Raw genomic sequence first — 25,427 nt, forward strand, 5'->3', positions numbered from 1 at the left:
TGCGTACATCCCCTAGCTGGGAATTTGTTTGAGCCGTTTGCGCTTCACTAGAATGGGCCCATGTTTGGTTGTTTTTTTTTTGTGTACTATCGTGTTCTTATTACATTACATGTCGACCACGTCTCATATATGCGTTTTTTGTTCATAACAAACAATAGCTTGCATTCGAGCAGGTTAACAAATGGTTTAGCAAAATTGGATAGAATTTATATAATATTTTGATCCTAAATTGTATCTTTATGAAGTAAACAGGCAAAACAAAAAAAAACGAGGTCTCTTTAAATTTTAGAATACTTTGGAACAGTATTCCATTCGCAACAAATTAAAAAAATTTTAATTCGACAGAAATATATACAAATCAACATAACACGTGCGCTTATCACAATGAGCAAAACGCATATACAATATACAGGAAAATGTTCAATAACATGCCTTCGGATACTTTGAGGTACTTACGCAAAATGTCAACGAAATCAATCGGAAAGGTACACTTAAACCAAAAAAAACGCTCGTATCTCATTTCAACCATATATCATCCAAACTTTCATCGCGCAGCTCTTCTTCGGGCATCGCTTTGAGCGTCCGTAACGTTTCCATGTAAAACGTTAACTCCGACACCACCGTTCCATGCTGGGGACCACCGTTGTTGGTGATATTGTTCCGGAGCAACTGTTCCCGCAGCTTATCCTTGAAGTTTTTGTTCACCACCCGGTAAATGGTGGCAACCTGCTTCTCCGGCAAGATTGGCGCTATCGCCTCGTGCAACTTAACGAACTGTCTGCTGATGTTGCGGAATGTTTGTGAAGGAACCGGCGGTCGTGCGTCCCAGTTGGCCAGCTGGCCTGTAACCAGATCACACACGATCGCCAATACTTTGTTTTCGATTTCCTTGATGTGTGAGGAGAAATCTTTTTCGATCGAGTCATACCCACTGAGGATGTTGTTTGACCCGTATGTCGCTCCGTTCGCTTCCAGAGCCACAAAATGACGTTTGACGTGTGGTAGCAACCACAAGACTAGTTGAAGTGCCCGCGATACGAGGGCAAGATTACCGCTGGTAATGGTTTTGAGTCCGGCCACATGAAGAGCACCTGCACCGAGAACCAGCTGACAAGAGCGGGAATTGAAGGCCCGTAGCAAATCAACAACGTTACGAGACAGTTGTGGAGCAATCACAGGCAGTTGTTGGGCACAGCGACAGTACTCACTGACGATCTGAACTAGCAGCAAAGCTGCCGCGACGAGTGCGAACGGTTGGCCGTCTACTATGAGAACAGTTTGCGGTGGAGGGGCAACAGCCGGTATACCGTTGGATTCGACTGCTTTACTCCAAAGGAAATTTCCCTTGGAAATACTTTCCACCATCTTCTGAAACTCGGCTGGAACTTCAGCTTGTTTCCATCGTTCACTGTCCAGCAACAGGGCCATCTTCGCTTTCCGCTCCGAATGGAACTTCTGGGCGAATCTAGAACCTTGAACTCGCAAGGCCAAATTCAACGGTACGCTCTGAACTCCACAAGCGCTCTCGCATCCTTTGCTGAAACGATCAACGATGTCAGCCAGTGTAGCTATTTGTTCGGCACAGACTGAGCTTTTCTCCAAACTTTGATTAGACACCAAATTTGCGCACCGCTCGTGACAATAATTACAAACACTTTGCAGCAAATTGGTCAACTTTGCTTGAACTATATCATAATCCTCAGAGCTAAGAAAAGCTTCCGTATCGATAAAACTCACATCGTCTGTTATCTTCCCGGCACTGGCGTCCGCGGTTTGTTGCATTACATCATGAACGGACCTTACGCGTCGCAAAAGTTTGAGCAGTGTTACCGTTGCCGTTTCCAGCAGCGTTATCCATTCCGAGAATGACAAACTTTGGGCTTCCTCGCCGGCACCCGTCAAACAAACTTCCGCGTCACTCGAGGCAATCACTTCAATCACCATCTGTTTGACTATCGCTCGCACCGTTGTGATCGCCTCCTCTTTGTACGTGTCAATGAAATCCAAGTTGCGCTTCCTCAGAAGCCCTGAAATGATACTGATCAGTTTGTCCTCCTCCAGAACCTTCTCTTGCTGACCCTCGGGTGCGAACGGTCGGTTCAAATCCGCAGTGGAATATCGCTCGAAATCTGTTGTCAACATTTTGTCAATCAACCGCTCCATTTCGTTCAACTGCGACGGCAGATGGCGGAAGCAGTGCACACCTATCAATTCCTGGCTCAATATCTCCTGCGTTGTACCGATCAAATCCAGCGCCGCTACGTAATCCTGTGTGCTGAGCAGAAGCTGTATCATCGGCTGGGTCTGATGCACGGTCGCCATTAGTTTCAATCGTTCCAACACGATATTGTTATTGGATCTGATTCTCTCCAGGCTCATAATTTGCAGCGACTCACGTACAATCGTATCATCGATTTGCTTGAGCCGGGTACGCAACCGGGACACATGCATTGCCGCCTCTCGCATCTGCTCCATGATGGCATCCTGCGAGGTCATCGCGTGGAAAAAGGCAGACGACTTTTCGGCAACCTGCGAAATGATAACAGGATATAAAATATACATATTTTTGTGGTGTTATCATTTTTTTATAAAATAGGTACCGCGAAGCTCCCTTGTACCAGCCAGTGCATAATTCCACTCACTTGACATGAGATACTGTTTTTCTCACTAGCTATCTTATTTCTTCGGATAAATTCTATTTGTGAATACTCGCAAAGCTCTAAATATTCGAAAAATTGTCAACCAAGTACTATTAGTTCCGCTTTACTGTATAAATTTCAGCCAATATCGTTTGTCGCACTGTCATTCGCCTCATTTGTTGTTTTCCTTAACAAAGTGACATTGTGTTGTTATCAATTTACAAAGTGTAAACGATTGAAAATCTCCGAAAGCAATCAAAACTGAACGATACAGGTACACTCCTCTGATTTTTAGTTTGTTCATATATTTTCATTGTAATTCCGATAAGTTATCACCAAAATGAACATGGCTGGAACGAGGATACCCATATTTCTACTCGTTTCTCATTCTACCCAACAGATCTCATTTGACGAATAGTTGATTTGCTGTTAGCCAAAGTAAAAACTAGATTCCCCGTGGACACAGAGAGATTACTGTAGCATTTTAAGTAAAAAAAAAATCAGCTCGTTCCAATTCATTTAAAAACGGGATACCGCCTCGTAAATGGATCAATGGGTTCATTAATCCACTAGTGGCCAGCGTATGAAATTTAATACGCAAAAATGCCCGTGTTAAGCGCATTTTAAATGATACCACATGACAATTTAATAGCGAATTCGTTTTTGTTCAGTTTCAACCCCAGTGCCGCACTAACTGCTGTCAAAACGTTTTTTTATTCACTCAGTTTCGCACTAGTTCGCCCCGAAAACTGTTAGTTTCGCACTGAGATGTTTCACGGGTTGGCACTCGGGTTCACCAAGCCCCGGACAAGGGTATATGATCCGCGAGTCAAGATGTGCTACAAATTTAGCTGTCATTGCCAAACCTATAAAATTACTCGGCGAACTCAAGGCAAATCTATGGAACAAGGTGCGCCCATTCGCTAACTAAAAAAAGAATTGTTTTTTGAAAAAAAAATTTATGTGAAATGTAATGATCATGATGATCACAAGGGTCTGAATGATAATATAAAACGTAGAACTCTAGGTTGATCACTTGAAATGTAGTATTATATTATAATGTAAACCAACTTAAGAAATTGAAAGAAATTGAAATTCGTGAAAATTTAAAGAAGGTAGTTTTGAAATCTTATAAATAGTATGTAGATTTTTAAGTTATTCGATTACTTAAAACACGTAGTCCTGACGCTTACTTAGCCATTTGGTTGTATATTTCCAAATATTTTACAACACAATAATCACAAAAACTCACCATTATAATATAAAATCAGCATCAAACACAATTTCAGTTTCATATTATTTCACAATTTTCGAGGAAACGTATTACTCTATTACATAGAATACATATTGAATACAGAAAAGTAAATTTTCATTCATTATTTTTTGTTCTAGAAGTGTGTTAATTTCGTCTTTAATTTCGTTTTCCAAATGGCGCAAATCATTATGGTGCCTTCAACGCAAAGACAATAAATGAAACGCTTGCAGCGTAAAACGTAATGAATATAATGAATATAGCAATGAGTATTTCATAAAGTATCAGTATATTCCACAAATTGTGCTCAATCGTCTTAATTTACTTTTGTGTATTTTTTAAATGGCTGCAGAAAACCACTTCACGTTTTGACCCACCTGGTAGTATGTTAAGTGCCTTGTTTTACACCAGCTTGAGAGTTTGGCAGTTCTCGCGAGTGACAGTGGTCGCAAATTGCATTTGCGACCCGGACATGTTTGACGCTGTCAAATCCTATGTGCTAGTATACGGATGCCCTCAGGCTGGGGTTCACCAATACAACTATACCGAACTGTCAAGTTCCGAGTATATTTTGGAAAATCTTAAAATAAAAACTATGAAGATGAAAAACCTGCTGCTTTTGCTTTTGTATTATTGGAATCGTAATCCAATTCGGATTCTGATTTTGAAAGTATATTCGAGCAGACGGCATTAACCTACGTGTGCTTTCATTGGGAGGCGAAAATAATGATGGATATTCAGGTGGAATAAACCTGCTTTCAAAATCAAAATTATGAATGAAAATTTACCTTAACGTATCGAATATTTATTTCATGTGATGAAATAAGAGGTTTTTTTTCGATATCACAGAAACATATTGAACGAAAACTGTGGCTAATGATGATTTTATATTATAATAGTAATTATTTGTGGAAAAACCAGGAAATGCAAGTGTCAGAACTACATGTTTTAAGTAATAAAACAATATGAAGTGAAAACATTCATTCAAACTTTTATATTTTTACACTGCACTTGGCCCTGCTGATCTGATAGAGAATAATTTACCTCCCAAGCATTAATATCGCCATTATGCCGGATTTACAATCCTTCACAATAAGCGCGATTTTTTTTCTTCAATAACGATTTTTATTCGTCAACCAATCAGAGCAAAGCGCGAAATCACCCATGACAGTGCGAAAAAAGATAGAACTCTCCAAGCTTTGGCTGCGAAAATCGCGTTGCTTTGATGAGAGACACTACATACATCAGACAGGTGGAACAAAATAGGCTTGATGGGGGGAACGATATATCGAAATAAATGTTCAGTTCTATACATATGAGGCGCTTCATAAAGTGAGAGCTGAATCGATTACCTGTTGCAAGTGTTTTTCTGCATAATAATAATTATTTTTACGCATTTTTGTTAATATTGGATTGAATTCGTTAGTTTTTCGATTATTAATTATCTGGAGTTTTATACTTGCTTTCACATTTCTAGCGTTATGATTTTGTTCCACCAATTTAGTACGACCTTGTCCATAACAAATAATGGCAGTTTGGTTAGAGAAACGCAGGTTAGACAGACAGATTATGACAGATCATCTCGCGATATCGCGCACCATTGTAAAGAGCTGCACTGAAAAATATCGCGAGTGAGTATATCGCATGCGATTAAAAGCCTGCATTGTAAAGAAAGCATTAGGCTAAGGTTACTTTGGATAGGAGTACGCACGAAAATTTGATTGTACGAATAGAAACAAACAATTTTGTTCGATAGAAGCTGACGAATACGAACGAAGCAAGGGGGAAGCAATGTAACCACACCAATACAACTCAATGTGGTTGTTTAGCTTCACTATTGCATACAATTCGTACGACCACTTTTCTGCATCCAGTGTCACCGCCGCCTTAGACGTCGACACTGTACATTTATCGTCGCGAATATAAACAAATCAGACTATATAACGCACACCAACAAAACACCGCATTCGTGAAACTGAAAACGTTTTTTTATTACAGAGTCAGTTTGGCACTGACTCAGTTTATCGAATTCGAATATAAGAGTGTTTTTTGTGTTAGTGTCATTTTATCTGTCATTTTTGTTGTGTATTGAAGCTTGCAAAGTTCGAGTTTCCCGCAAAAGTCGCAAAGTAAACATAACCTACACCTGGGCAGTATTGGGCTAAACGGCTTCCAGGAATATTAAAACTAGTGCCAAGCGTCTTGACAAAACATCGTGCAGCTGTTTTCAACCAACAAATCAGGAGCTGGTTTCACGAAATCCATGAGTATTTCGAGGAAGAAGCGCTGTCCAATGTGTTGAAATTTCCGGAAGAGATGTTCAATTTGGACGATACCTACAAAAGAACTGGTTTTAGCTGGTTCCGGTCAAAGAAACCGTGCAGACAAAAGTAGTCAACACCGATCGAGAATCTTACACTGCACTGTTTCGTGGAACCGCAGCCGTGCAGTTAGCGACAACGTTGATGCTATACCCGTACAAATCCAGGATGCCAAGAGAGATCTAACAGTGATTGACCGGAAGCTGGGTCGCAGCAAGAACGGAATCGGGCTGGATGTCCCGGATTGTTCTCAAGAATGTTTTTTACCCTTGGTATGATCAGCAGAATATATTGTTCCCTATTATTCTCTTTCGAAATGTATATAAGTCACATGTCTCTTATGAAACGATGCTGCTATGCACTAAAAAAATCGAGGGGTTATATCCGAGACACGACCGCTTAGGACGAAGGACTACGCAATATTTTTTTTCAATTTGTTGGTTTCTCATTTCGGATATTATTTGCGAATACGTCGAAATTTCATAAATAACTCTTTAGTAAAAAGTTCCGGGGACCCTGAAAAGGTTTAATGGCTTGCGTGGTTTTGTAGAATCATTCCAGGAAGCAACGATTATTTCTTGCTTTGCCAGAACAATACACTAATTGGTCATATGTCCCAATATGTTCCTTTATATCAATGCACGCATTGCACTGAGTAATTAACGATAGGCATCTTCCATGCATCGCCATTAAACGAGAATCAAACACGCGTCTAACAGATGCACACAGTTGCAGCGATAAAAATGAAACATCACGAGAATGACCGTTTATGAAAAAGTCGTTTCTCGACTCTCTGTCTAACCCGTCAACAAAGCTAGGAACAGAGCCGATGCGCAGATGCAGTGAAATATTCGCTACCGTTCACAGCTCTAGGGGAAACATAAAACACAAAACGAGCAGAATAAGCGACCTTTGTTGTTTCGGGCACAGAAAGATTCTGAGAATTTTCCTCAGAGGAGAGGCAATACTTATACGCTAGCGACAGTTTACTTACTATGCAAGGGTGGAGCAAGACGGGTCTATGGTACTAGGTGAGGCCGTTTCGTCACTAAGTTGGTTAGGGGAGCGGTATATGAAAACAGTACGGAAGAAAGCAGAAGGGGAATTATTCCCTTGAAGTGTGAAAGAGACAGACTGATCACGAGCGAGCTTGGGCACAAGCGTATTGTGTTTTGTTTACAAACAAAACACAGTAGACTTCCAAGATGGCTGAAGAGTGGTTTTAGCAAGTTGGCCCACCCAGCCCAGTTTACTTTGCAAATATTCTCTTTTCGTTATCCCTCTTAGAAAATTTTCCGATTCAATTGGTATGCAAATCGTTAAAATCCGTTCGCAGCAAAAATAGTTTTAACGTTAAATTTATTTCATAAAAACGTGGCCTGTTTTCTGATTTGGCACCCTTAATAAAAGACGTAGTCCTACATCAAAAAACAGGAAGTGGGTTATATCTATAGTATAACCGCAAGGGTGACGTAGGACTATCGTTGATTTAGAGATCATTTGTATGAAGTTGAATCTGAATTCATTCTGAATGAATAAATATTTGGAGAACTTCGAAAACGAGAGCGTTACGTTGGAGGCACAAGGTTTTATGCATCCAATATTGGATATACTGGATATAATATCATACTGATGGGGAAGAATAATCTTCAGAAGCTATCCTGTTGATGGTGATTGATTGAAAAATCACAAAACCTAATGTATTTGGTCACAGTGTTACATGGAATGTAATTTTAAATTCCCAGAGGAACTGGCAGATTATTTTCAGTAACGATTAGATATTTCCACATTTTCCTCGATATTGGAAGCCCACCAGTGGTTAATGCTAACTCGATAACCATCTGTTAATAGCACTTGATTGAAACATATTTGGTCACAGTGTTACATGGATAGAAAACATTCAAATAAACTCTTTCACATGAATGTATTTCTAAATTCCTAGAGGAACTGGCAGATTATTTTCCGGATCTTTCTCGATCCAAACGGAAAGAATTCCGTGCGTGTATGTGTGTGTGTGTAGCGGCTGCTTCGAGATCTTCCCGGGGAACCGTTTGTAGCATCACTCTCCTCCTGATGGATTCCCTTCTGGCCTAAGGTGCACAAACAGGCTCTTGGTGACACCGTTCATCCGCGCTTTCATGATAAATGAAGAGCTTCACCACAACAGCGACAACATGCTCCAATCGCTGTTCAATTAGAACTGAGTGGATTTCCGAGCGGCGCTCGCTTATATACCGATTGGTGATTTCAATAGCCGATTTTGAAAGCAAATTTAAGACTATTGAAACAAGTTTTTGGATCAGAAAGTAACAAGTATAGAACGCGTAGACATTTTATCTTTCGAATGAAGTGTTTATCATACCATTTCGTTCAGTTGTTTAGGAGCTATTAACACTCAAAATCTCGGTCTTCGGCGTAACGCTTTCGTTTTCGAAACTTTGATTTTACACCCCGGAATAGAAATGAAAGACGTAGTCCTACGACAAAACATAATCCTGGTTTGTCTTCCACAAAACTCCACTCAAATCACTTAGCTGCTGGACGTCAACTATTTCCGACCACTCAAAAGCTGTGGATAGAATGACGAACCTACAATCGACATTGATCAACGGTCTCCGGCGATGTAGATTGTATCCGTTAGATCCTGATGCTGTTAATTACTCAGGTCTTATTGGAAAATGAAACATGTGAAGTGAAGCATCTTCATCACAAGCTGTGTTGCCAATCGATAAACGACATATTACTACTGTAATTCATTCGATTATTAATCTATTTATTTTGCCAGGCTCATTTTAGCAATTCAGCTGTAACAGAGCCGAATTTATTCGTGTACATTTTTATCTTGAGATAACTTTCGTTGTATATTACACTGTAGTTATTTTTAGGCGTAAGAGTATTCCTATCAAACGTAAGCAGTAACTTTTAGAGTACACAAACGTTAAATATTGTCTTAGTGGGGCGGTATATGGGTACTTCACGGGATATTTTTCTCTATTAAGGCTCATTTGGCGTTAGCCTGACGGGACCGACAATTTTTGCTTATAACTATATCAGTAATATGTAACCGATTATTCGCGGTTGGCTCGAGGCTAGTATCACAATGGGTTCTCATGATTGGGATGTTGCAGTCTCCAATACTCTGTACGTGTGGCCGACACGGGATACTTCCTATTGGGATACAGCTGACCATTAATCAACAATGTCCCCTAGTCTGTATCCCATATCTAACGTGGTGCATCTCTCTTGACTCAAGGGATCCAGGGTAGAATAGCCGTTGGCCGGTACAATCTTCAGCTCGTGTAGAATTGTCACTAGCCTGCACAACCTTCGACCCGAGTCATTTGTTTCTGTAAAGAGTATGTATATGTGTTGCCGCGACTGCGTAAAAGTTTATATATCGGATAGGAGGGATATGATACAGGGATACAACGGAGGAAACATCATTAAACGTTGACATCGGCGGTTCTGAGGAACAGGAGCAGTAGATCAGGATCACGGCTTTCGAAGATATCCCGAACGGGGATAGATGCGCGTTTAGGTAATAAAGATTGAACATAAGCCAAGATATCACGCGAATTGAACCTACTTCCAATTCCTTGAATCATGCCCACATCGAGACCTTAGAGATAATCGTGTGTAACCAACGACCGAACTCATCTTCACTCCACATATGCAGCCAACTTACTAAAGTGTGCTGACGAGGAATTTGGAAAAAAAATCGTTATAAGCAATTTCCCTTTCAAAGAGAGTTTCTTCTGAAGTACCCACCTTAGCTAGGGAGTTTGCTTTCCCATTCCCCAGAATCGAACAATGGGGGGGGCATGCTAAGGTAATCTTGAACAATTTTTCGACCAAAACACTCAATAATTGTTCTAATCTTGTTAGGAAATAAGATGAGTGTTTATCAATTTTCATTGAGCGGATAGCCTCATTGAGCTGAGACTGTCTGAAATAATAAGATGATTGTCAATCGGTGTTCGCGACCGACAGCGCGAAAGAGGAACAAGAATCAAATGAAATATATTTTCTTGTCCGTCCCTATTCGTATTCCCATCCAATCCATTCCAGACTCATCGTAAATCCATTGTGTGGTGTCCGACACAACTACAAACAGAAGCAAAACCCGAAATACAACATAAAACGCATACGAACAAAAAGTGCATACGAGAAGATCCCTACCAAATATTCTTACCATTCCATTTCCAAACGTTAACCGTGTAACACCGCAATAAATACCGTGTTTTAGTAGATTATTCTACGTGTTTTTTCCATTCCCCACAAGCCACATCCGAACGGTTTTGTCTTCCATAACACTAAAGTGCAAAACGTATCCAAATTCCTGAGCTATCATCCAGGCCTTCTTCAGCCGAAGGATACACCACTTCCTCAATGGTGTGATCCACCAATCGGAAATGTTTCAATGATCCCTAGTGCGTAGTATATCGCACCCAGCTCAGTAACATACACGGAACAAGGATCTCTGAGTTTGGAAGAGGCACGGGAAATTTTCATTGAAGATGCCGAAGACAGTGGACCCGTTTTGATTTCTAGAGCTTGGTATTTTCGAAACCATTCCGCAAATCCAGTTTTCTGTATGATTTTCCAAGGCATACCTTTGAGCATTTCTTGATTCCTTGGTAGCGGGAATTTTGGAAGTGGTCGCACAGATCATAAATCATCTAAGACACGACCTCATTTTAGACGTAGAACCACGGAGTTACATTTTTCAATCCGCTTGTTTTTCACTCCGGATATTATTTTAGAACGTATCGAAATTTTTTGAAAAAAATTGAAAAAAAAATTTAATAAATTGAATAAAATTGGTTCCGTCCTCATTGAACTACGCTGCCAACTCGTGCCAAACTTTCTCATTCCCACTCAGATATCGATCACAAATTGCATTGCCGTTTCGCCATATGTTTCATTCTTGAATCGAGCAGTATGTGTCTATGTTTGTGAAATCAACATTAGGTATGAGTGATGTCTGCTCGTTGTGTTGTACTTGCTTACTCGCTCGCAACTGTGGTTTCATTCCATTCTACCAGTGCAAAAAAAATCTACTCCATACTCCTCCTTCTCATGTATTTCCCGACAGCGAAAGAATCCATTCTCGCTGAATGCACGCAAGCAACGTTGTTGCTCCGATGACCACCAAACGAGAAGTGGGTGATGGCTTATTTATACCAAATAAGTTGAAAACGGGCAGAATCGAATGTATACCCATACCACGCTTTACGGCTGAGATACGAAAATATCAAAGTAGGACCCATCTACGGAAATAACATCTTATCAGCAAGATATGGATGTGTTTCATGCTGTTTGGAATAATCAAATTCGAGTTACTGTTTTTTTTTGCTGTGATGCGGTTTGTCCCTCTGTGCTCGGGTATTCAAGTTGCCCTACCTAGTCACATTACAAACTTTTTGTTTGCTCAATTTGGTTTTTATCGATGGTGTAATGGATCAAAATGTTTACTTGAACATCCTGAAGAAAAATATGAAGCAAAGTGTCAACAAAATATGATGGAATAAAGGATTCATGTTTGGCTAAAGGGTGTGTCACATCAAATTGCATCACGAAAAAAAGGCTGTAGAAATTCGCCCAGTAGACCGATCCTTTTGAAAATTTTAAACAGTAAAATAAAAACTATTAAACAACTTTTGGCCCAAGCATAAGCTCGTATGCTCGCCCCTCTTCCTCTTTACCCCGTCCATAAGGTTCTGTACAACGTCAGGTTGCAGTTTTTTTTTGAACAGAAATCCATTTTCTCTTGAAGTCCTCCTCCGATTTGACAACTTTTGGGTTCTTCCGGAGGGCCTGCTTCATAATCGCCCAATATTTCTCTATTGGGCGAAGCTCCGGCGCGTTGGGCGGGTTCATTTCCTTTGGCACGAAGGTGACCCCGTTGGTTTCGTACCACTCCAACACGTCCTTTGAATAGTGGCACGAAGCGAGATCCGGCCAGAAGATGGTCGGTCCCTCGTGCTGCTTCAATAGTGGTAGTAAGCGCTTCTGTAGGCACTCCTTAAGGTAAACCTGCCCGTTTACCGTGCCGGTCATCACGAAGGGGGCGCTCCGCTTTCCGCAAGAGCAGATCGCTTGCCACACCATGTACTTTTTGGCAAACTTGGATAGTTTCTGCTTGCGAATCTCCTACGGAACGCTGAATTTGTCCTCTGCGGAGAAGAACAACAGGCCCGGCAGCTGACGAAAGTCCGTTTTGACGTAGGTTCCGTCGTCCATTACCAGGCAATGCGGCTTCGTCAGCATTTCGGTGTACAGCTTCCGGGCTCGCGTCTTCTCCACCATGTTTTGCCTTTCGTCGCGGTTAGGAGCCTTCTGAACCTTGTATGTACGCAGGCCCTCTCGCTGCTTGGTCCGCTGGACGAATGAACTTGACAAATTCAGCTTATTGGCGACATCCCGGACCGAACTTCTCGGATCACGTCTAAACTGCTTAACTACGCGCTTGTGATCTTTTCCACTGACGGAGCATCCATTTTTGCCGTTCTTCACCTTCCGGTCGATGGTTAGGTTCTCGAAGTATCGTTTTAGTACTCTGCTGACCGTGGATTGGACGATTCCCAGCATCTTACCGATGTCCCGATGTGACAACTCCGGATTCTCGAAATGAGTGTACAGGATTAATTCACGACGCTCTTTTTCGTTCGACGACATTTTTCCAAATTTACGAAAAATTGACAGTGAAGCATGGCCAACGTGATCTATACACTCTTATCTGATTATAAGCGAAAGCTGAAGATATAATTCCTCAAAATTAAATTTCTACAGCGTTTTTTCCGTGATGCAATTTGATGTGACACACCCTTTAAGACAGTAACCCAGAGCTCAAGACATATAAAGCTCGTACATGGTTACATCACAATTGCTCAAAAGTTATTGATATTCCTCCACAACCTTCCGACATCAGTCCCAGTAGAAACTGAAATAGTTATGTGTGGAAAATTTAGAAACCATTAAATTACAGAAAATAACGATTTTAAAAACCACTTCATGGAAAAATTGATAAATATTCCTTTCGAATACACAAAAAAAAACTCGTAGATAAGGCCAAAGACGGCTAAAGATAGTTGCAATGAAAAGGGATACCATACTAATGAGGGAATTCGGGAATTGGTCAACACCTTCGAAATCGAATTGAGATTTCAACCAGCGTACGATTATGAGCTTGAGACAATTTTCATACATTGGCACATACATTCGCCATTTTTAGAGAAATAAAAACCATTATTCTGAAAACACAAAACAAACCTTTTAACTCTCATATAACACTATGATTTTATCTAAATAGAATGTTCCGAAAGCTTGCTTTCAACTTTCAGAAGAAGGGAAAAGAGATCTGTATGGTGGAGTACGATTACGAGTTTGAGTCACTGTATATCCTACCCCTAGATTTTTTTTGCGCGCACGCATCAATCGCGTAAAAAAGAATTCGGTGTATAAATATTACATACTAGCTGACCCGGCAAACTTCGCCCCGACCAAAATTTGTTTTTTGTTATCAATAACTTCAAACATTCACGTTTTCTTACTAAGGGCAAGTTCATGAGTCCAATCGCAGAACTGTTCATTGATTGATCTTCTAATCAACCACGTTGAATTTACCTTTTACAAAAAAATTCCTAGCACTTCTACCAAAATTCATCATTATAATATCAGATTATTTTCAGACACAATTTTCGTTCCAGATTTTTCAACCACTTGCAAATAACATGTTTCTCCGTTACATGGAATAAATGTTTGATACAGAAAATATGATAGAATAAAGACAGACCCCTCCCCTCTTCTCCTCTTAGAGAGGGGGAGGAATGTCTATTCACCATAGAAACGTTTCGTGCCCCCTAAAATCTTCACATGCCAAATTTGGTTCCATTTGCTTGATTAGTTTTCGAGTTATGCAGAAATTTGTTTTTCATTTATATGACAGCCCACCCTAAGAGAGGGGGGAGCCGAACCACCTTAGAAACATTTATTGCACCCAGGGTCCCTAAAACCTCCATATGCCCAATTTGGTTTCATTTGCTTGATTAATTCTCGAGTAATGCAGAAATTTGGGCTTCATTTGTATGGCAGCCTCTCTAAGAGAGGAGGGAGGGGTATCTAACAACCGTAAAAACTTTTATTGCACCCCAAAACCTTCACATGCCAAATTTGGTTTCGTTTGCTTGATTAATCATCGAGTGATGCAGAAATTTTAGTTTCATTTGTATGGCAGCCACCCTTGAATAGGGGTGAAGTGTCTAACCACCATAGGAACATTTATTGCATCCTAAAACCTCTACATGCCAAACTTAGTTTCATTTGCTTGATTAATTCTCGAGTAATGCAGAAATTTGTGTTTCATTTATATGGCAGCCCCAAATTCGTCGTATACTAATTATTAGTGATGGAACTCTTCCAAAGCTCGCGGAAATGGCAGATAAAATGGCGGAATCTCCGTAAACCGCTGCCGTGTCCACACCATCCGGATTTCGATGCCCCGATGATCAATTCAATCACATGAAAGAACAACTGGAAATATTAAGTGCTGAGTTCCGTCGACTCAAAACCCATCCAAACAAACAACGGTCAACGTAGTAGGTCATAATCACTAGTTAGCGCCAGAGAGGAGTTTTGTTGGTATCATCAGAAATACGGACACAAAGCACAGCGGTGCAAGCAGCCTTGCCAATGTAATGCACCAAAAAACTAGATCATAGCTCACCTGAATCGGCGCAGGTGGGCGGCGCGTTTTCCAGCCGGCGTTTATTATTAGCGGATAAAACAAGCGGACTTAGATTTCTGATCGACGCTGGTTCAGACGTATCACTAGTACCAGCGACAAGAAAAGACACGATATCTGGGCCGACGCCCTTCACGCTTTACGCTGCTAACGGATCTTTTATCAGAACTTACTCTAGTCGGTTCGTGCAAACTGATCTCGGACTTCGGCGACGGTTCGCATGGAACTTTTTGGTAGTTGACGTTAGACAACCCATTATTGGTGCAGACATGCTGGCGCACTTTGGACTAATGGTGGATTTAAAGAACAGAACCCTCGTCGACGCAAAGACGTTCAAGCGTTGCTTGCTAAATATCGTCAAATCACACTTCCAGCTACTTTCCGTACCGAAGTGCAGCATGATGTAACACATCACATCGAGAAAAATGGTCCACCGGTTGCATCCAAAGCTAGGAGAATGGCTCCCGACAATCTTAGAGCGGCCAAGGAGGAGTTTGCACTGATGGCAGAACTTGGAATTTGTAGACCGTCCAGTAGCAGCTGGGCCACCCCACTCCATTGTGTTCCGAAAAAAAACGGTCAGTGGAGGTTCGTCGGCGACTATCGAATGCTCAATAGAGTCACTGTACCGTTACCCAGTTACGTTGTTTTTATCGACGACATGTGCATCGCATCATCGTCACCCGAGGAACATAAACAGCACGTCGAGGAATTGTTTCGCAGAATTCAGCAGAACGGTCTGGTGATAAATCTGTCGAGAAGCAGATTCGCTCGGTCGCAGGTGGAGTTTTTTGGTTATATAATTGACCGAGATGGAATCAGGCCATTGCCATCCCGCGTTCAGGCTGTAGCTGACTACAAACTACCTACTACGATCAGAGAATTACGTAGATTTTGGCTCTGATCAACGTCTAAAAGCGTTTCGTTCCAAGGGCAGTCGAAATGCAGGCATAACTTCGAATACTGATACCAGATAACACTTGTCCAGTGGACTGACTCTTCTAAGACTGCCTTCGCGCGTTGCAGAAGATCCTTAGCAGAAGCTACACTGCTTTATTATCCAGATTCGAGCAAGTCATTAGCTCTAATGATCGATGCTTCTAATACATCTGCAGGGGCGGTACTACAGCAATTATCAGGTACAACGTGGTAACCTCCTGACTTCTTCTCCGAAAAATTCGCTAATTCACAACGAAATTATTCAGCATTTGGACGTGAGCTGACTGCAATGAAGATGGCTGTGAAGCATTTTCGATATTTTCTAGAAGGTCGCAAATTCGTCATTTACACTGATCATAAACCGCTTACTCATGCAATGGGAACAAATTCATCAAGCATGAAGAACGTCACCTGCGCTTCATTTTCCAATTTACAACTGATATACGACATATCAGCGGTCTGGAAAATATTGTAGCAGACACAATGTCGCGGATAGAAGCCGTAACGTCTATTGATTTGACAGCGATTGCCGAAGACCATGAACACGAAGAACTAAAAAAGCTCATGGAATCATCCAGTCCCAAATTTGAACCTTTTCGAACACCACATCTCTCCCGACCGATCTACTGCGACGTATCAATTAACAATAAAGCACGTCCTTTCATTACAGAAAAACATCGGCTAGGTTTGCCCATCGTACCCATCGTACTTCTTGGTCTACGAACCGCTTACCGTGAAGACGTCGGCTGTTCCGTAGCCGAATTAGTGTATGACCAAACTTTAAGAGTACCAACCAGGAGAGTGTTTTGATCCCCCAGCGGTTGGCATCGATCAATCCTAGTTTACTGAACAACTTCATGAAGCCTTTGCTGAACTTCGACCTCCAACGACAACCCATCATGCAAAGCCTAGTGTATTTGTACACAGCGTACGTGTCGACGTAGTGAAACGTTCCTTGCAGCGCCCATACGACGGGCCTTATGAAGTTATCAAGCGCGGCGATAAGAGTTTCGAAGTGCTCGTCGCCGGTGAAAACCAAACCATCTCCATTGACCGTCTCAAGCCGGCTCACATCTACAGCAGGGATTTCAGCAGCCAATGGCATAATTGTTATTTTTTTTAGTTTTCTCCCAGTGTTTTTGATATATTCATTCTTTCCGTTCAGCGCAATCTGCTTTACACATGTATTCAGTTCAGCCGCACATCATTCGTTCTCAGATTGTCCGGAATCGTTCCGTATGACGAACTACCATTTTTTTAAAAAGGAATGACGTTCGTAAACGACTTTCCCATCTCTATCATAAAGTCTAAGGTCCAAATTGTATGCAAACAAGTTGTTTGTTGTTCTTTCCCCGCCGTGAGTGCAGCAAGTTAAATCTAAAAAAAATACTTTGTTCGCTAAATTGTTCACTTGTTTCACTATCTTCACTGTTTGTGTTATGACCCCAAAAATGCTGAATAAATTTCCTATCTCATGGTATATAATATAAAATATACAGCAATGACGATTTTGCGTAATATGAATTTGAAATCCCTTAATTGTTCGTTACATTTTTCGTAGAGTAACCCCACTACATATATAGAAATCAAAGACGTGATCCTACGTCAACATACATGTTTTAGTGGTGCTTTCGCAAAGCTCTACAAACCTGTTTTGCTATCAGCACCTCTACGATATCCAAATAGTGACTTAGCTTTTCCTGCAGCACCCGGCTCGATTGTTTTGCCTGCTCGCCATCGTTGCCAATGCCGGGGAAAACTGCCGCGAAAGAAGCGGGGCTGTGCAGCTCGAGGTTCTGCTTGAGGAACACCTCGGGAATGTCTTTCAGGTTTGCGGTTGCTCCGTTGGGTAAATGATCGCTCACAATAGGCTGTTGGTATGCTTGGGATTGACTAGAAGCGTTAGGAAGTGCCGTTTTCGCTACACGGGTGTGAATTCGATATCGCTTTCCGATTCGTTTTAGATAGAAATCGAAATGGTCCCATTTGATGTCAGGTAATTGCGGGGATGTTCCGATCGATTGTTGCTCAACAAAGCTGTCACCCCACTTCTTGGTGAAAAAGGTCGTCTGCTTCGCGCGGCTCGGATCATTCAGCACCGCTGGAAGATTCTGGGCAGCAGAGAAAACAGACCACTTGATGTGGGATTCTTTTTGCTGCTGATTCACGTGACATCGGTTAACGTGCATTTCGTAATCCTTATCACTGACCCCATCGAGTGGCAATGACGAACAAACGCCGTTATACCCATAGCGACACACAAACGAGCCTCCCTCAATGGTGCAATGGTACTGCCGGAGGTGCCTATAGAACAGAAAAATAAATTATATTATAAAAAAACACATTCTCCCTATGTTTCAGTGCTTTTGTGTTCTGATTCATCAGACAACGAATAGAATACCGCAATAAAGCAAGTCAAAATGATGATAACAAATGCTCATGGTTGTGTGTCATTAAATGCAGCCTAAGAAAAATAAATGGCATGAACATAATGAGGATTCCATCTGGACAAATGCTCTCAACACAAACCCTAACTGAAATTAAAAAAATATTCGAAATGATCAATAATCTAATATGTAGCTATGCTTGAATCAAACATGAAACTGCCGTATTTCGTTATCGAACAAAAAAGGTATTTGACTCCTCCGATATGGTTCAATTGAACCTCCGCCACATATCAGTCTGCGCTTTGCCCGACCAGACTTCAGCAACCAATCAGTGCCTGTTAGCGAAAGCAATTCGCACCAATTAAAACTGTTCATATACAGATCGAACGTACCTCACAAAATCGGTTGGTGTTTTGAAGGCGAGCAATTGGTTCTGCTGCTGCTGTTGCTGCTGACGGGGATTTGATGTCGTGGAGGACGACGTTGGAGTGGGTGAAGACAACGACAAGGAAGCGCTACAGTAGCAGCAATTTTGCCATGGTGGTGGCTCCTTTTGGTCGAACGCTCCGATGAATTTGGCCATTACCACATGATGAGCACCCAAAAAGCCGTGCCGGTATTCGAATGTACACCAGTTGTCCTCAGTGTCCAGATTGGTCGTACTGCAACAACTAATCACAAAAATCTCCGAAAGAAAATCGTACGATAAGCTCCAAAATTGCAGCTGACACGATTGAACTGCGAGCAAAACAATGACAGTTCATTGAGACGTCAACTTTTCAATGAAAAGATAAGAGAAGGAGCAACACAATTACGACAACAGCGACATTAGATCAACTTTACACACTCAATGTTTTTAATGTTCTTTTGAGTGTATAGCAACCACGCATTGCACGTAGGCTGGGCGCAAATTGAGAAGCGCATAGCGCTGATCTAAGGGCCCCCGCACACTGCAGACTTTTTTTCAGCCGATAGTTTGGTCGGATTGGTTTGCTAGTGCGCACACTAAGAAAGACTGTATTTAATTTGTGTTTGACAACGGAGAAGAGAACGGCGAAGAAAAATCAAAAAGAGATTCAGAGAGCATTGGGTGCATCCCACTCTCAGGCTAGGCGCAAATTGAGACGCGTATGGCGCGACTAACTTGGCGCGATATAGCACCTGTCTTTGTGGCTAATGAAAACAGATGGAACGGCGCAAATTGGTCAGATGACGCGAGATGGAGGAGCGTTCGTGAGACACGACTCGCTCGACGCTGTGGCTGAGCCACAGTTTCTCGTGCTCCTCATGCTGGTTGTGTTGGTTGTGTTGGTGAACAATCATATAGCGCCTGTATGGTTGTACCGGTCGGAAGGTTGTGTTAGTAAATAAATATATCGCACAACTCTGTGTGAATCAGACATTGTATGCAAGTGGCACGACATTTACACCAAACTGCGACTCAATATGCGCTCCACCACGCTACGTTTGTGGCACGTATGAGTCGTGTTGATAGTCTCGTGTTCGCTTACGAGCGCTATACGCTTCTCAATTTGCGCCTAGCCTCAGTGATTCGCATGGCGCGTTTGTCGGATTGAGAGCAAATTGAGAGCGAATTGAACTATCGACCGATAAACAATCGTCGTGTGCAGTGATGGTAAAAAATCACTTTCAACGATCAATGAATAAGTATATCCATCTAGTCGGATGTTTTTCAATCACCCCCAGCAGGCGATGCTCTTTTATTCTTCATATGTACACAGAGAGAATATTTGGAACGGTGAGCTACCAAGATCTCAAAAAAGCAATATGAAAGAGGAATCCCCACTGCAAGCACTCTCGGAGCATTACTTCTACTAAACAAGGTTTGTCGTGAGTGCAAGCCACAAACGATTAATCCCATCCCATAGAGCGGATGATGAGTTCTTGATCGGAAAATGTAACAAGAGACGATCAACTGAAATCTTACGACACTCGTCGAGGGATTTTTAATTCTCTATTGCACTGACCGCAGTGAGTGGCTGACTCAGTCTCGTGTCGATTTTATTATGCTGTCGTCTCCCGCCCGATAAACAGCAGACGGGAAATGGATGCAATTGATTAATTTTATTACCAGCAGATTTGGGCGAATCTCATCCCGCCCAAAATCGTTTTTTAGATTCCAATAATTCTAAACATTCACATTTCTCTTCAAATATTTTTTCTAATAATAATTCAATTAGTGATTTCACGAAACACTTTTCGAATTCAATGGAATTTAAGACCCTTTTTTATTTTGTAGATAAAACGGATCACATATTTGATTAATTCAATTCTGTGTGGTTACGTTTTTCATTGCAAATAAATGTAATGAATTAGTATGGACATATGTTATTCATATATCGTGGACTTCCGACATATTTGGCAGTAGATTTATTGAACGACCAATGTTTTTTTTCTTCATATCCCTTCAAACTTGTTGCATCTCTTTAGTGTACATAGTGCTTTGTCCGCAGATTTGTTTGGTTGAATCTGGTTAGTTTCAGGTATTCAATCTCCATATTGTCGAATAAATACTGCTGGAACAATCGGTATCGCAGAAAATGATTATCAACATCCTACCTAATCATCAAACGGTATGCGAAGATTTTAAGTGAACTGACGGCATTGGGATATATGCTTTGTGAGGACCACACAATTATTATCAGAGCGAATAAACATCCGACTGGAAGTCATGAACATCAATTTAATGTTCCCAAGATAAATTTATCCTTTGAAGGTCGTTAACCTTCCTAAAGATGATCAGATGTAATATATTCCAATGTCGTCTGGAATAACCGAACCAACACCTTATGTTCGTGATGTAGTTTTTGCTATTGTTCTGATGTTTCATAACACGGCACTCTATTGATTATTCGCCGAAAATGAATGAAAAATATCCTTGAGGTTAGGCTACGGTATGGTGAGCCAGTCTCAGGATAAGAAAACATTTTAAAATGAAGCTTAATTTTTTTTAATGAATCAGTAGTAAAACAAAACGTCAAAACGTTTCTCAGCTTTGTGATAGCAGATAATCATGACCCATTTGAGTTGTATGAGTATTCCCCCCACAAATTGTGGATAGTCTATCTGCATACAAATTATGTAGAGTTCCACAGTCCTAAAATTTAATGAGTAAATATTTACGTGCTTACACAAAAAACACATGTTGACATATTTGCGCTAATTTATGTTTTTGGTTAATTCAAGGTAATTAGGGTCTTTTCTAGCCACAAGTTTACTCGGGCCCGAAAGGAGTGTTCTTTATTTGTGCTGGCGGAAAAATATAACTCGCAAGACCTCGTGTTCGATATCGTAATAGCCTTGGCCAATAACGCATTTACATTAACTCATAAAATTAGTGATTTGAGGGGAATTATTGTTTGTAGTCTCTTGTAGATGAATTTAAACACCATCTGAGAAATCCTCTGTGGAACATTAAACATTAATGTCGTCCTATCTGCTGTATCGCATTTTTCCTCACATAGTTTCATCGAAGTAAACGCGCTCGGAGAGGAAAATTGAACTCCCGGACGAGAGAGCGAGAATCGTAAAGCGTACGTCATAGAGATACTCATTCCCATGGAGCAAATTCTTGTTAGGAGTTGTAAACAGAACGAGGAAGGAGAGTAACTCAATTATTCGAACTAGTTTCAGTCTAGCAATGCTTTGGTCAACTCAGAGTTACCAAGCGAAAATCATTTGGTTATGATGGGAGAGGATTAATAGTTAGTCGCAGTTTTCACAGATCACGATCTGTGCAATTTTCGATTAATCGTAAATCTCATCATGCTCCCTTGTTTTCCATCCTTGGTCGTGTGTGCGTAGGTCGATGCTAGCCAGTACTGATTAAACGGACGGCCGATAGCTGGCCGACAGAATAGTTTAAATGCAATCGATGCAATCGAAAAATTGTTGAGCAACGATCGATCGGAACATCCCCGCAATTACCTGACATCAAATGGGACCATTTCGATTTCTATCTAAAACGAATCGGAAAGCGATATCGAATTCACACCCGTGTAGCGAAAACGGCACTTCCTAACGCTTCTAGTCAATCCCAAGCATACCAACAGCCTATTGTGAGCGATCATTTACCCAACGGAGTAACCGCAAACCTGAAAGACATTCCCGAGGTGTTCCTCAAGCAGAACCTTGAGCTGCACAGCCCCGCTTCTTTCGCGGCAGTTTTCCCCGGCATTGGCAACGATGGCGAGCAGGCAAAACAATCGAGCCGGGTGCTGCAGGAAAAGTTAAGTCACTACTTGGATATCGTAGAGGTGCTGATAGCAAAACAGGTTTGTAGAGCTTTGCGAAAGCACCACTAAAACATGTATGTTGACGTAGGATCACGTTTATCAAACTTTTTTGGCTGCTCAAACTGAATCGGTGTAGTGTGCGCATATGCATATCGCTCCATACTGATTAAGTCGTCCGACCTATCTATCGGCCGACAAAAGTTTGCAGTGTGCGGGGACTCTAACACAAAATTACCAACACGACCCGTATGTGCTACAAACGACACGTGATGATTGCACATGTTGAGTCGCAGTTTGGTCGAAACAACGTGCCACTCGCTTACAATGCCTGACTCATACAGAGTTGCGTGATATATTTTTTAACTGACACAACCACACGACCGGCACAACTATACAATGTCAGACTCACGGCTATACAATTGTTCAACCAACACAACCACCACACCCGGCACGAATAGCACGCGAAACTGTGGTTCAGCCACGCGTCATTCTATCTGTTTTCATTAGCCACTCGCCAAGTTACTCGCGCTATACGCGTCACAATTTGCGCTTAGCCTTAACCTAAGTGGTGCGGACTCAATCCACTTCATTCTCAAGCAAATTCATGCATGTTTTCAAGCGATTTCTTGCAATAAATTCTCAGACCACCGGAGATGCCAGATTTACAAATATGTTTGTAAATTTACAGACATATCTGTAAAACATTCATCACATCTATTCATCACATCAAAAATATTTGACTCACCATATGACATTTTTCCATAGTTTTAATACAGAAAAGTTATTATATTTAGTATATATCAATACACATGACGTTAGACCAGCGATACTCAACCTGCGGCCCAGCAGTCCTTCTGGTTGGCCCATCTGGTGTGTATGAACTTTTGCCTTGACATCATTGCAGACGAAAGAGAGGATACGGTTATTCACAATTAATGAAAAATTGCATTCTCTGCAGGTAAGGAAAAATCTTGAACGAAAATTGTCTCTGATAAATATTTTCTGTTCTAGATAAGATTGTTTTGCTGAAATGCAAGGAGATTTATTGAAAAATAGTTAAGTTAGGGTCAGGACTATGTCTTCTAAGTATTTAAACAACATCGAATAAAAATTTTCATTCTATTTTTAACAACTTACATTTGCTTTCGAGTCTGCTTATGACGAAATATGGGTTACTGTTCGATATTGTTACGACAGACATGGTTCATGGCCGTGTGGTGATCTAAAACTTGTATAGCCTTGCATGGCGGATGGAAAGTATACACTGCATTTTCTTATAAATTTCATCAACGACAAGACCGCAAGCCTTGGTGGATGTCCAATATATCAACGGTGAAATACTGTTTTTTATAAAAATTAACAACGCGTATGTATGTGTATGTATGTATGTGTAGATCGTTGAAACATTTAAACACATTACAGGACATAAGTTATTAAGTGGTCCAAAAAATAATTTTTTTCCACTTTTTCCCAAAAATGACAAATGAAAATTAATAACTTTTGAATCACTGAATCGATTTAGATGATCGACATATAAAATTGACCTAGCCTTTTATTAAAAAATATTTAACTTGCGAAAAAAATAATTATATTTTAGTAATTATTGATTGTAGTCGTTTTTTATTTTTTTATGACTTTCGACTAGAGGGCGCTATATTTTTTTATATTTTTTCTTGAAAGCTGAGGATTTTTTACACAACATATCTCGATATCAGGGTTGCTATTTTTTCGTTTTTTAGATATGATTTAAAAAAAATCATTTTTCCCCATTTGTCCAAAAATAACTTTCTGCAAAAAATCATAACATTTGAACTACTGAACCGATTTAGATGATCGATATATTAAATTGAAGCCAATAAGCAAAATTCACACTTGCGGGAAGATTGGATTCTAGTAGCATAGGTCTAGTTTAGTCACATATGAATATTGATCGAAGACTTAAAACATGTTAAATTTACAAAATTCTAACTTAAAAACGATAATTATAGCATCTCTGATATCGAGATATGTTAGGTAAATAATCCTCAGCTTTCCATAAAAAATATAAAAAAATATAGCGCTCCTATCTTTAACCGAGAAAACTATGAAAAACTAACTAAATCAATAATTACAAAAACAAAATTCATTTTTTTGCGCAAAAGTAATATTTTTTCAAAGAAAAATAACTCGTAAGCTTCAATTTGATATGTCGATGATATGAATCGGTCCAATAGTTTGAAAGTTATGACTTTTTGTAGTGGGAAAAATGGGGAAACATTGTTTTTCGAACCATCGATTAGTTTTGAAAAATCATATTTCAAAAACGAAAAAAATAGCATCTCTGATATCAAGATATTTTATGTAAAAAATTCTCAGCTTTCAATCCATATTAAAAATAGGATCCATATTATATGCAAGTTAAATATTTCTCAATTAAAGCTCATTGGCTTAAATTTGACATCTAAATCGGTTGAGTGGTTCGAAAGTTATAAATTTTTGATAAAAGTCATTTGGGAAAAAGTGGAAAAAAATGATTTTTGGGATCACCCTAAAATGGAAATGGGCACCCTAATGACAAATTAAAAAAATACGAGTTTAATGTTTTGCGATAAAGAACAAAATTACCACTTTTGACGAAGATCTGAGAACCACTATATTAGTTTGGCATGGAATGGCTGTATATATATATATACAGAATACAATCTTACGTGCATCGTGATGTACAAAGTATTAATGAATATGTGAAAATTAAGGTTAAAAGACATTTCTATAGATCTGCACACTTTTACAGACTTTTCCACATTTTTAACAGACATTCACATGTTTTTACAGACTTTTTTTAAAAATCATCTGGCAGCTCTTCCTTCCACTTTTTATCGAATATTTCCAAATCGCAGGAGTAAACATTGAC

The 25,427-nt window shown here is 40.4% G+C and overlaps 1 protein-coding gene across 1 annotated transcript; it reads right to left on the reverse strand.

Moving 5' to 3' along the window:
• Positions 1-277: 277 nt before the first annotated feature.
• On the reverse strand, positions 278-19,051 carry LOC129775870 (vacuolar protein sorting-associated protein 54). The gene is made up of 3 exons (XM_055781044.1): positions 18,674-19,051; positions 17,544-18,198; positions 278-2,529 (listed from the first exon to the last, which is right to left on the reverse strand). Exons 1-3 carry the CDS (start codon positions 18,862-18,864, stop codon positions 517-519), a joined length of 2,859 nt encoding a protein of 952 aa, XP_055637019.1. The 5' UTR covers positions 18,865-19,051; the 3' UTR covers positions 278-516.
• Positions 19,052-25,427: the final 6,376 nt, after the last annotated feature.

This window comes from Toxorhynchites rutilus, chromosome 3 (genome assembly GCF_029784135.1).
Source record: "Toxorhynchites rutilus septentrionalis strain SRP chromosome 3, ASM2978413v1, whole genome shotgun sequence".
Classification (NCBI taxonomy): Eukaryota; Metazoa; Arthropoda; class Insecta; order Diptera; family Culicidae; genus Toxorhynchites; species Toxorhynchites rutilus.